Genomic DNA, 12,923 nt, shown 5'->3' on the forward strand with positions numbered 1-12,923 from the left:
CGATGGATTGTGTTTTGTTTCTTATAAAGCAAATTGATTTTAGCCATGCTTCCTTCAAACATGCCATTTCATTTGCTTAAAAGGTCCTCCAGCCAGATCAATAATTAAAAAGCAATTCATTTTGATATAATGCAAGTACAGCTATTTTCTCATGCTCATGTGTGTGTGTGTGTGTGTGAGAGATCTGTAAGAATATGAAAAATCAGAAAGCTAAAAAAAAATCATCATTTCCCCATACTTATAGATAAATGCTACATTTGTGAGACTTTAATAATCATTTGAATAGTTATTGACAGCAAATGAAGTGGACACATTATTTACATTTGAGATGTTGAGATATTTATTTCAAGGCTGTTGCATTGTACAGGTGCATATTTCCAGTCAATTCAGTGACATATCTTGTGGCGTTCTTGATTATTTATTTCCCAGAGTTGTTTTTGTCTCTCCTCAGCTGCTTGTCGCATGGACTCTACTGTTTGTGTCAACTGAGTCCAAACTAAGGCCATGAGGTAATGATCATTTTAAGAAAAGACATGATTTAGTGCTAAAAACAACACGGAAGACAAACAGTGTTCTTCTACGTCAGATCAGTAAAACATGAAGCATCATGGAGGCAGACATTTTCCACGGATATATGTCATTTCATTTAAAAAGGGAAAGTTCACCCCAAAATCACATATTTTTCCTCTCACATGTGGTGCTACTTTTGAATCTACAGACTTTGTTGTGAGCAGTTTCATGGAACTTCATACATTAAACTGCATCAGTAACCGGGTCATGATTTGTGGAAAGAGACATTGCTGTTGAGTTTTTCAAATGTATTTGTTTGCACTTGGCCGAGATACATCTTTATGTCAGATAGCTCCAAAACTAGGAAACTACCAACAAAACAATCTGGATTGATAAATAGCACTACATGCAAGAGGAAAAATATGAAAAAGAAAAAAAAGAAAAAAAAAGTAGACTTTGAGATATTTTTGTGCTGAACACCGAAACTGCAGATCACAAGCTTGTTTGTCTACTTTTTAGGCAACTTAAAGTCCGCCAAACTCTTTCAGGCCCCCCTGCCCTCCCGTCTGCTGTCCGCCGCCCGCCGTGATGCGGTTGAGGGGAATGATCTTCATGGTGGTCTCCTTCAGGGAGTACCAGCGGTTGTGCCAAGTCACCCAAATGATGCCATTGTCGAAGCCAAATTCACCTGCATCCTTTTCGGTGTACCTGCCACCTAGACGGAGAGAACACAGACAGCTTAGAGTGGAAATGATTTCTACTTATTCATGTATTTGGATGAGAGTTTTGTCGTTCTGTGTGCGGGAGTTCATTGTTCAAACAATTATTATCATCATCATCAATAATAAAATGAAATAAGAACAATAATCATTCTTCTTCTTCTAATAATACTGCTCAACAGATCATTCAAACACACTTCAACAAACAGACTTGGCATTGCTTTTCGCCATGTGTTCTCACCCTGGTAGTATTTGCCGTTCAAGTGTGCAGCGTGACATCTGTTCATCCACCAGCCGGAGCCGTCCTGCCGAGCGCAGTTGCCCTGGTACTTGTCGTTGTCCTTGTCCTCAGTGCTGAACTGCATGCCGTTGTGAGACGTGTAGAACTTGTCGCTGGGGTCGTCACCAAAGTCAAAGCCGTCGAAAGCATCTCCAGCATCACCGCCAAAGTAGTAGCCGTATGTCAGGCGGTACATGTCGGTCTCTGATCCCAATCGGAACGTGGTGTAGTCGGCATGTCTGGAGAGAGGCGGATGATTAGTTTCTGGTAACCTGTTGAGTCATTTTCTTTCCTCTTCAAAGGGAACCTCCTCGGCAGGTCATGTTTGCCCTGCCTCTTACATAATCTGTTATCGTTTGTGCGTTTTGTGTGCATGCATATACCTTTTGTTGCCCTCCCAGTCAACAAGCTCTATCCTCAGCACAGTTGGCATGGTACTGGAGGTCGTCAGGAGATGGATCTTCTCGTTCCCGAGCCAGAACTCCGTGCTGTCATCCGGTGAGAGGTAGCCAAAGCCATTCTTGTACTGGATCCAGTCCTTGTGGAAGTCCACGCTGCCGTCGCGTCTCTGCGGACGGGAAGAAGTGATCAGTGTCAGTGTCGGGGGCCGGGGACAGTCTTATTATAATTTATGTTAACCTTCCATTCAGTCAAATTATTATGAATTGATCAGACTTCTGATTTAATACATAACCGGCCTCCATCATGTCTTCTTATTTATATATATTCTGATTCTGATCCTGGTATCCAAAGAAAGTGTTAATGACACTTGTGAAGGCCTTTTGCTTTTAAAAATCTAAACATATGACTCCTAATATCTTTCATATAACCCCTTATCAGTTTGTTGCTCTCAGGATTGGCAAATTCCAAACTGTTTTTCTGAGTATTTAGTTCTACTTCTTAAGCAAAATATCGATGTGTAGACAGCAAAGAGCCATTTTCCTTCCTTGTTCAATTTGATTCAACATTATTAATCCACAGAGAAATGTGTGAAAACAGACAGGAAACAGACACGTGCAGTGAAGCATACCCTCTGAATGACTGTAAAGCCGCGTCCAAAGCTGTCAATCTCACAATAGACCAGGAACTGCTCAGTGGCCTTGGCCGGCCTCACATAATAAAGGCCACTGGTGGTGGCACCTTTGTTTGCAACATCCTGGCAGTCTGATGAAAGAAAAGGGAAGAAGATGAAGAAGATGAAGAAGATGAAGAAGAAGATGAAGAAGAAGGAGTTTAGTTCAACGTGTTATTGATTATGTCACAACAAACCCTCACAAAACAAGACAATAACCATCACATTATTTTCCTGCTGTTGGATTACTTTTTTAAGTAGTTGTGTCCAAATCTATTTGAATTACAACACTGAGAATGAGCTTATTAGGAAAACGGTCTCATCTGATTTCCTGTGGAATAAATCTGTTTACTTTGCATCGATGCAGCGTATTGATTTTGAGTCCCTAACTAAACACTGAACAAGGACAAGCGTGGTTCAGATGAGGCGGGATTGAGAAACCTCTTGTGAAACAGGAATGACCAGAGGGTCAATGAATTTGTTATTTTTTGTTATTTTTCCTACCTGTTCCCGTGAGGGGCTGGATCTCAACGGATTCTTTGCAGGGCTCACTGCATCTCTGCTGCATCACAATGGAGAGTTTTTTCAAATCTGACATTCTCCTCTCATTGGTTGAAACTAAATTCTGAAGCTCACTGGAAAGAGGGAAGAAAATATGAGTTGTTGTACGAGCTCTAAGATGATTACATAGTGAGGAGTACAAGACAATGAAGCTCAAATATATTCTTTAATAGATAAGACAAGAAAAAGAAAATGTGAAAATGATATCGAAGCAAAAGGAAACCATGAGGAACCAAATTTGGTAAAAGACGTTAAACATAATTGTGAAGTGTTTTCTGTTAAATATCAGGAGTGAGTCTGAGTTCCAGTGAACGCCCATTCCTGTGTGGGCGAGGATGGCCGGCGTGCATTGACCTGAAGCTGTGGGCGGCCGGGACGAGTGACAGGAAAGTATCAAAGGTAAAAGTACACACTATCTTTTTATACTATTGACATTAGATTTAAATCAGAATATTATTACTGATGTCTTCGTGGGTAAGACGCACTTCACGTGCAATTTATAATAATGCATCATGATTTATATGCTGATCACATTTAAAAAGTGGCGTTAGCTAGTTAGTTATGCACACAGTGTTATGACCTAGCCACACGCTAGTTACTGGAACACACACACACACACACACACACACACACACACACACACACACACACACACACACACACACACACACACACACACACACACACACTCACACACTTATCATTGCCCAAAAATATGTACATTTATAGTTTTTGTACTTTCTATAGAATTACATTACATTAGCATTACATTTTGGACCGTGTATATTTTAACACCACTGTCTAAAAAGTTTACTTTTAACTACAGCTGTCAAATAAGTCTATTTGATTATAAAAGGTGTAACATTTCTTTTTAGCAATGGAGTGGAACAGATGTAGCTCAAAATTGTCCAGCACTTGAGTAAATGTGCCGAGTCATACCAAGAGTTTATGTCAAATGGTTTAATTTCATTGCGACTGGTAACTTACTGTATTTGCTGTGCCTGTGTATTGTAGGTCTTTTCAAATCGAAGAATATCATCCAGCATATTTGTTGATTGTTTGTAGTAGTCTGAAATAAAAAGAAGTCTGTCAGTAATGTTCTCAACGCAGTTTCAGAACACTTAACACCAGTTTTAAATACTTTGACTATATTAAGAGTTTATAAAGAGGAGTTTAAAGTAGGTAAATATCTGATCGTGTCCTATTAATAAGGGGACTCAAGCGCAGCTGTGATGTGTGTTACCTGGCTGTGTATTCTTTTGGGCATGAGTAGTCGAATCTTTCATGTAGTCGATTGTTTTTTGAGCCCCCTGGGTCAAGTTGGAAATCTGGTCAAGTTGCTGTTGCATTCTATCCAAATTCTGGTCCACGTTTGGCATGTACCTCAGGAAGTAATCAGCCACTCCACATGTTGTAGGACAGTACGTTCCCTGAATACACATAGGGCACGTACAAAGCCATTTATATTTACACCAACAATCCAAACAGAAAGAAGAAGATTGTTTTTTTGTAGCTACTTACAAAGCCGTCATTTGGTGTGCATGGTCCAAGGTTGTCTCCTCGGGCTGGCTGATGAAGGTTGTCTCCTCGGGCTGGCTGATGAAGGTTGTCTCCTCGGATTTGCTGCACAAAAAAACAACAACAACGAAATGATCTCAGTGTTTGTGCTCAAGAAAAGCGAGGCAGCAAACAATCAAAATTCAGTGACTTACTGCCGACGAGAAGGAGAAAAGTAGTAGAAGTCCTCCCGCTGTTACAAGTAGGGATGGAGCCATGCTGCCTTCTATTTGGAGAATGACAAGCTGCTCCACTCTGTGGGATATTTATCTGAACGAGGTCAGTGTTGGATCAGGGGTTCATACGCAAACAACCCAATCGCTGCGTTGGGACAACACTGTGACTCAAATATTGATCATTTCTCAGATTTGATGGGCACGGAAGTTGCGCCAGCGGGACCCAGCGTCATGCGACTTCAACATTAACTGTATGTGCCGGCTATGACAAAGGAAGTTGAAAAGTATGACGACTCCGCTTTGTATATTGTTGCCCTTTTTGGTAAAATATTTGATGGCATTTTATTCTAATGAACTTTGACTGTCAGTCAAATTGGGTTTATTCCATTTGGGAACTACGCACATTTATATAAATCAGAGACAAATGACAACATGAGTCATTCCTTACTGACAAAATGTCATTAAAACAACTTCCCTGTGAAATATTAACTTCAGTGTGTAGTCAATAAAGACATGCCAACTTGTTGGTGAAACAAGAATACAGAAAGTACTCATTTTTAGTTGGCTTGCAGAGTTAAATATCATTATAGGGCATCTGAAATATATACTGAGGCCCATTTCTGAAAAAAAAGGAAAATAAACTAAAATAGAGGAATAATTCTGAAGAGAAAACAATCTGCAGGCCTCTCATATGTCACTCAAAATAAAGTTAATTTTGTAAGTAAATATGATGAGACTGTTAATTGACTCTTGTCATTAATTTTAGATAGTAAGTCAAAACTTTTAAAACTGTCCTTCCAGGACAACATGTTGGATTTGGACACAGCAGACTTCTGTCCCTCCCACCCGTCTGTTTCTTTTCTCCACGACCCAAAGTTACTTTAACAAAGTAGTAATTTCACGCCAAGGTAAGTCAGATTTTGACATATTTCACAAACACCAGCTACAGTACTCAAAAAAAGCTGCTACTTGCAAACAGTAAAGGCATTATTGTTGAGGCACACAGCCAAGGAGTAAACTGACAACAACACCTCATTCTTCTTTCTTCACTTGTGTTGCTCTCTAAGTTCGGTGAATGGTGTCGACTCTTCTTGGCTTGGCAGCACTGTGAGGTAACACCACTAGTGGGAGTGGAACCACAATCAACCAAACATGCATACCCAATAATCAGAATGCACGCCTTCAGATTGAAGACTTTATTAACATTCAGAACCCAATTATGTAGTTTAGGTTAAGAGAAGACACACATGGAAAATTATGAGGGGAATGAATTGAGATACATTTGACTGTTTGCAATGACATTTTATATGAGATAAACATAAATATGACTACGATGTAGTATATCATATAATACAACTTAATATAATTGGTACACTGGAGATAAAATAACGAATTTAACTGAAAAGCTGTGTGCAAATGTCTTTGTTCATTTGTGGCGCATAAGGAAGACAAATCAATCGCTGGTGGAGTTTTAAAAAGTGTTTTTCTATTAGTTTACATGTGGCACGGATTCCCCGTCATGTTAAGTGTTTTCATCATGTCTGTCAGATTGTCTTGTCCATTGTGCCAAACTCTCCAGCGTATCTCTGTACTTTCTGCCTACCTGTTCTGACCCTGTTTTTGCCTGTCTTGCCTACCTTGGATTTTGCCTGCCCCTTATTGGATTTGTTTGCCTGTTTGATTGATCTACTGGTTTTGACCCCTGCCTGAATATACAACTACAGAACTTTGCCTGCCACCTGACTCTGAGTTGTGCTTTTGAACTTGATTGTCTACTGTGCCTCACAACATGTTGCATTGTGGACACAGAAGAGCATTAAATCGCTTCCTGCAGTCTGCATGATAATTAGCGTCAGAAAACAAAGAACGTTTCACACAGGCTTAAGTTTTAAGAAGCACATGCATGGCTGAGCTATTATTTAGAGAACTGGAACCAAACACAGATCGATGGACAAAATAAAAACAAGTTAGGGGGGAAATGTCCAAGCAATTATGTAATAAAATTAAAATTCTCTAGCGTGAAGGCTGCATCCTAGGATGTACACTCAGTATGTGGGTTGCACTAATCCAGGTACCTGTTACTGACAGAATTCTTTTATGAAATGCACATTTTGAAATTAAATTTTAATTATATATTAATTATTTTAATAATATTATTTTAATAGTTTGTTTTGAATAAAATAATAAATTAAAAATGTAATAATTAAATAATGCTTTTAACTAATAAATGTATATTATATGATAATAATATAATTTTGACTTTTAGCATAGTGAGGGTTGCTGTTTTTTTTCAGTGTGTGAGAACGGCTGGAGGTGCCCACATTTTCTTTCTTTTTTTAATGCTTATTGTTATTGCTCTTGAGTTATCCCCAAAATGTTTGTGGACCCAAATTTGTCTCCTTCTGACTGTTCCTCATGAATAGTTTCCTCTCAGCAGCAGATAACACAGCAGCGTCGCCAGAGTGGCGGCACACAGGGTGATGAAGTATCCCAACGCCGCTGAGCCAAAGAGCTTCATTTACCACCAAAAAGGAGAATATTGTACCCGACTACAGCCACTAACACTGATATATATCATACTATAGTAGACTGATTCTAACAGTGACATTGGTATGATGCGTTTGAGGTCGGGATGAGACGATTTTTGTAGTATATCTAAATGAGTTGATCGTAAAAAAAAGAAAAAAGGTCTTCAAAGAATTATCATGTGAGAAGAAACTCATACGATGTTGATAACCTTTATTTATGCAGAAGGGCTTTATAATTCATGATTATCTTATCTTAAGTTTTGTGTTTTTCACTAAAAGGAGATGTTTGTCCTGTTAGTGTCTTTACAAAATGTAAAGTAATAATGATAACAGTGTTTTAGGGCCTTTTTTAAAGAGTTTTAAGTATATTTGAATGATTATCGGGATTATATTGTGAATCATAATTATTTAGGCTCGGATAACGGCGACATGAGACTTTCATGATGTAATTTAGAAATCAGTGTTTTCATATTGTGAATACTTTTACACTGAAAAATGTCTTGATCGCTAATAAAAAAAACATGGGATCGTTATTAATATCAAATAAATAACAGTCGATAGGTTATCTCTGAAAGTTCTACGCTCTATTATAAAAGTTCAGTCATTCATCGATTAGTCGATAGACAGGTAATTATTTTGCTGATATTTTGTGGCATTTATTTTTACTTTAATACTAATAATAATAATCGGTTTATTGCGAAAACGATTGGCAGATTAATCATTGGTGAAAATAATAATTAATCGCAGCCCGAAAATGTTTGATTCATACTTTTTTACTGACATTTAAATAACGGTCAGTTGTTGTATCTGAACCTAAAAGTCACTGAAAAACAAAGTATATTCAATTTAAACATTTTTCTACGATAATTCTTCGTTTGTCCGCACTGTCCTTACTCACTTAAGATGGAGATGAGCATCGCGAGTGCGGCGAAGATCCCGGCCAGACCCTGACCGCTCATGAAGAGGGAGCTGTAATTTGGAGGGAACAGACTGACCAGGCCGTACAGGCTGCTATGCAGCACCGCACTGAACACTACACACACACACACACACACACACACACACACACACACACACACACACACACACACACACACACACACACACACACGTATTATTATAACAGGTGTTATGAAGAGCAGTGATGTTCATTTTAAAGCTACTACGAGGAACTTTCATTTTGTTGATTTTGGCGACCCCTGTGGACAAAAGCGGTAGTGCTTCCAAACACATGTAATTTTACTGCAGCAGGGTCTGACAGTCCTTCTTTCCAAAAAATGGAGTTGGCTCCCTCGGAGTCAGAGCTGAAGGAGTTTTTTGGGTAAACCTGCATGATTTCATCTGATTTTGCGATGAATTCTTTGGCACCGATGACAAGCATTGAGATCAATCTTCTCGCTGGCGGTCTTGTTTCCTTATTCAGGGTTCATACACATTGTGACCAATGGATTTCCATGACTTTAAACCAAATTTCCATGACCAAACATTTAGTGAAATCTGGGTGTAAACAGTAAAAAGTGAGTAAATGTAATATTTAAACTAACAATGAGAATACAAAGCATACAGTAAACCTTAAATGACTCAAATGAATGAGACAGTAGTTTGATTAAAAGAATAAACATTTATATAGATGCCTGTATGTATGCCTGCTTATATTTTGAGCGTCTTTCTTTTAAAAGCATATTAATTATTTCAAACTCAGCGTAAATGAACGTCATGAACACATGAATATAATACATTTACATGACTTTTACTAAACTTTTTGAAGCAGTTTTTTTGTGACTTTTCCAGGTGTTCCATGACCATAAGAACCCTGCCTCAGTATTACATTGAGTTTTATAACCAGTTAAAAGTTCCTCACGGTAACTTTAATCCGCGTCAATGAATGAATAACCTACTGTTCATGAACCAGATGGTGGCCATGGTGACGGAGAAGAAGGTGTCCGGCCGCATAGGCACCTGGACCATAGCGGCGGTGAGGCAGAAGAGCAGCAGGATGAAGATCAGGCTGACGGCCACGCGGAGACGCTGCCGCACCCTGCAGAGACACGAGAGGGTGAAGCCGCTGCGTTCACACGGGACGCGAAGCCGCTGCTTGCGTTCGGGAGTTTCTTACCGCTGGTGCAGGAAAGCGTTGAGCAGCGTGAACAGCAGCAGGGGCAGCTGGGAAAGCAACACCATCCAGCTGTCGTAGTCGTAGTCTTCACTGGAGCCGCCCGACGTGCTGTTGGAGGTGGTGTTTGGTGCCGCTGCGAGGCGCTGGTTGAAGTACTTTTAACACAAAAGGTGGAAAAAGAACAACGTCTTTATATAAATATAGGAAAGTAAATGTCTGGGAAACTTAGTGTGCACTCTTTGTTATATTTACTGTATTTATGCTGCTATTACCGAAAGTCCTTCCTTCCCGCTGCTGTCAGGCTGCATAATAAGCTGAGCACGAACACTGTATGCAATATACATACATATAAGTACTTTATATACTTGTTTTATTCAGTCTGTATATTTAATTTAATATTGCTACTGTATTCTTCTTCTTTACTGTTTTTATTATTACTGTTTTACTGTTTATTTATATTACTTGACTTTTTTATTTACTATGTGTCTCTTGTGTGCAAGGCTGCTGTAATAAAGGATTATCTTATTTTCTATTGTCTTTGTTGTCCTTGTTTTTAGCTGTGTGTGCATTTCTATCTTTCCGTGAGAGGTTCTGTGTATAAGTACATAGACAGCAATTTAGAACGCAGAATAAAGTTGCTTTCTGTTTCTGCAGTTTATTTGCAATTATTTGTTATCGTCTTGTGTTTCTTTGTAGTATCTTTGCATCTCTTTGTAGTTGTTTTGTGTCTCTTTGGGTTCATATTAAGTCTCTTCCTGTTTGTATGGGTCTCGTTGAGTGACCCGCATTTTGGACCCTGGGCCTAGCAGGCCCGTTCAGTAATCCATCCATGACCACAGAGCTCATGGTTTCATGCTGTTGTGAGTCACACTAAATAGAAATAGACTTTGTCCATTAGTGACAAATGCCCACATTCAAAAGAGAAATATGTGTCTGCTGTTTTAAAATCATAATGTCAGTGAGTTAATAAATCTTTCACTTTATCATTGTAAATTATATGCATTTTTTAGCAGTGCTGGGTGAAAATGAGAGGGGTATCAAGAGCAATGTTTTGCTTTTTCCCCTGAGGAATGTTTGCAGTTCCCCACTGTTCAAGGTCACTGGTATTATCACTCCAATATGCTGTGCAGTGTGCTGCACAGTTAAACTACTACCACACATCTATGTAGCTACATATAAACAGTGGAGATGCATGTCATAAACTACATCTCGATAAGGCTTCATCTGTGGGCCCCATGTTGACATAAGATGATAAATTGTCCCTTTACTACCTCTTGTGTGACCTGGTTTTATTATGTGGAAAAAAACAGGCCCGGGACGGGTATACAGCCTCGCTGACCTGAGAATGAACTGCCAGGCCCATGAACCTAAACAGTGCTGAACTTTTGCTGAACTGGCCTCTTTGTGAGAAAACACCAGATGGAAAGTGTTTCTTTCTTTCTCAAAGTGCCATGAAGACTTTGGGCACTCTCTGTGAACACTGTATCCAGGATGTGAAGACACACTTTGGGCTGTTGTTGTTGTGTGATTCAGACACTGAGGCCGACACTGACATTGAGTGTATCAGGATAGAAAACAACTGAAAAGATAAACAGAGTTATTGTATTTCTGTATTTATAAGACATTGGGAATACGTCCGTCGGTAATCAATTTAAGTTTCGAAGGCCGAAGAACAAAGTCAGCACAGTTCACAGGTGGTCGGACCAGGAACTACATTTAAAGAGCCCTGTTAGGGTCCCCTGTCGGTCACAACTATAAGTCTGGAGCCATTTGACCATGGCGTAAATCTCCCCCATGACAGAGGCCAAAGGTTTGTTGTAATACCGCCTCAGGGTTCAACCGGTGGTCACAGACGGTAAATCGACTCAGCCGAATGAAGGAAAAACATACAGCGAGCTCGACACTTTGTTTTTCACACACCATGAACGACTTTGGGACGTCTCTGGTTTTCAATGAAACTCAGGTGACCTGGATACCCTCATATGAGCACGGCCATATGAAGTCATTCTTCTCTGCTTGGCTTCCATGTTCACATACAGTTTAGGGTGCGATAATTTGGCCCTGCAGGGACACATCTTGTATATTAATTTGTCTCTGCTCATTGTGCCATTTATTAGCCGGCTTGGTATTTGTACTACGTAGTTATTTATCGGACGGTGTGATATTATCAGCTGTCATTTCCATATGAGAGCAGTGCAGAGAACACTTGCATCTATAAAACATGCACTAAACTTTAGTGCATGTTTCGGTTCAAGATTTGAGCCGATAGTGCTGTGAACTCAGTAATCACACACACTTTTTCTCAAAATGTGGGACAAACTAGTTTTCTCATACCAAAAAAAAGCAGCTGTCTAAATTAAAACACATACAGCGAACATGTATCCCTGCTGCCAGGATTGCGTCAAAGACACAAGAAAAAGGCTTTCTCAAAGTATTTTCTGGGTCAAATGAAGCCTACAGGATTACGGTAATCTGGTGAAAGGAATGTGTTATCTCATATGAGAAGGTGCAGACCATCCAGCACAGGGTTGTTTTCCCCCCAACAGTGATTCTTGATGATGGGACAGAACAGACCGGCCGCTGTGAGTCAACAACGTGCTCGGCCCACCAGGTCCTCTGCTCGGCCGCATCAGGAGCGGAATCGGCTTAAATAGTCTAATTAGACATATCTTTCACATAGAGGCAGTCAAATCATCAAAAGGGAAAACAAAACTTGGAAAAACAAACAAAACAAACATCAGTTTAGCAAAATTAAAGCAAAGTTGTTGTTTTTATTCTTTATTTTATTAATTCTTAATACTTTTTTTGCATTTATGGACTTATGCTTTGATCTTGTAAAGATCAGTAGTGTAAAGTTACTAAACACATTTACTTAGGTACTGTATTAAAGAACAATTTTCAGGTATTTGTACTTTATTATTTCTATTGCTCCTCTGTACTCCTATATTTAAGAAATAAATAATGTACTGCAGGATATTTACTTTAACCGGAATTGTTACTTTTAAAAAAATCTGCAAATTAATCTGCCATCAATTCATATAACACGCAAAAGAGAAAATGTGATCCCTGCATGATAGGATTGATGACGATTTACATGCATCATTGTATCAAATGTGGTCAATCATCAGTCACTTATCAAGGTTGTTCCCTGTCTGCTGTAAGACAATGTTTACGCTGTAATTATAAGAAATCCCAATACATCTGTTTGTATGATTTCAACGCTTTAGATATTTTAAAATTGAAAAACTGACACGGAAAAACACAATTGGGCCCCTTACTAATGTCAGTCCAATATTCACTCTGGTTTTGGTCTCCACCACAACTTCTGAGGGAGCTATTGGACTGTTGAGCTACAGGTGCCAACTGGATTCATCTGAGCTTCTTCTCTGAAATAGCTGTCTGCT

General features: G+C 39.2%; 1 protein-coding gene across 1 annotated transcript; it reads right to left on the bottom strand.

The window, feature by feature from the left end:
• Window positions 1–1,034: 1,034 nt before the first annotated feature.
• Window positions 1,035–4,917, bottom strand: fgg (fibrinogen gamma chain; the record flags this gene model as incomplete). Its single annotated transcript, XM_079219752.1, has 9 exons — window positions 1,035–1,225; window positions 1,471–1,748; window positions 1,893–2,077; window positions 2,540–2,673; window positions 3,086–3,216; window positions 4,130–4,211; window positions 4,386–4,572; window positions 4,664–4,711; window positions 4,855–4,917. 9 exons carry the CDS (start codon window positions 4,915–4,917, stop codon window positions 1,035–1,037), a joined length of 1,299 nt encoding a protein of 432 aa, XP_079075878.1.
• Window positions 4,918–12,923: the final 8,006 nt, after the last annotated feature.

Source organism: Taurulus bubalis (genome assembly GCF_910589615.1).
Source record: "Taurulus bubalis genome assembly, chromosome: 6".
Classification (NCBI taxonomy): Eukaryota; Metazoa; Chordata; class Actinopteri; order Perciformes; family Cottidae; genus Taurulus; species Taurulus bubalis.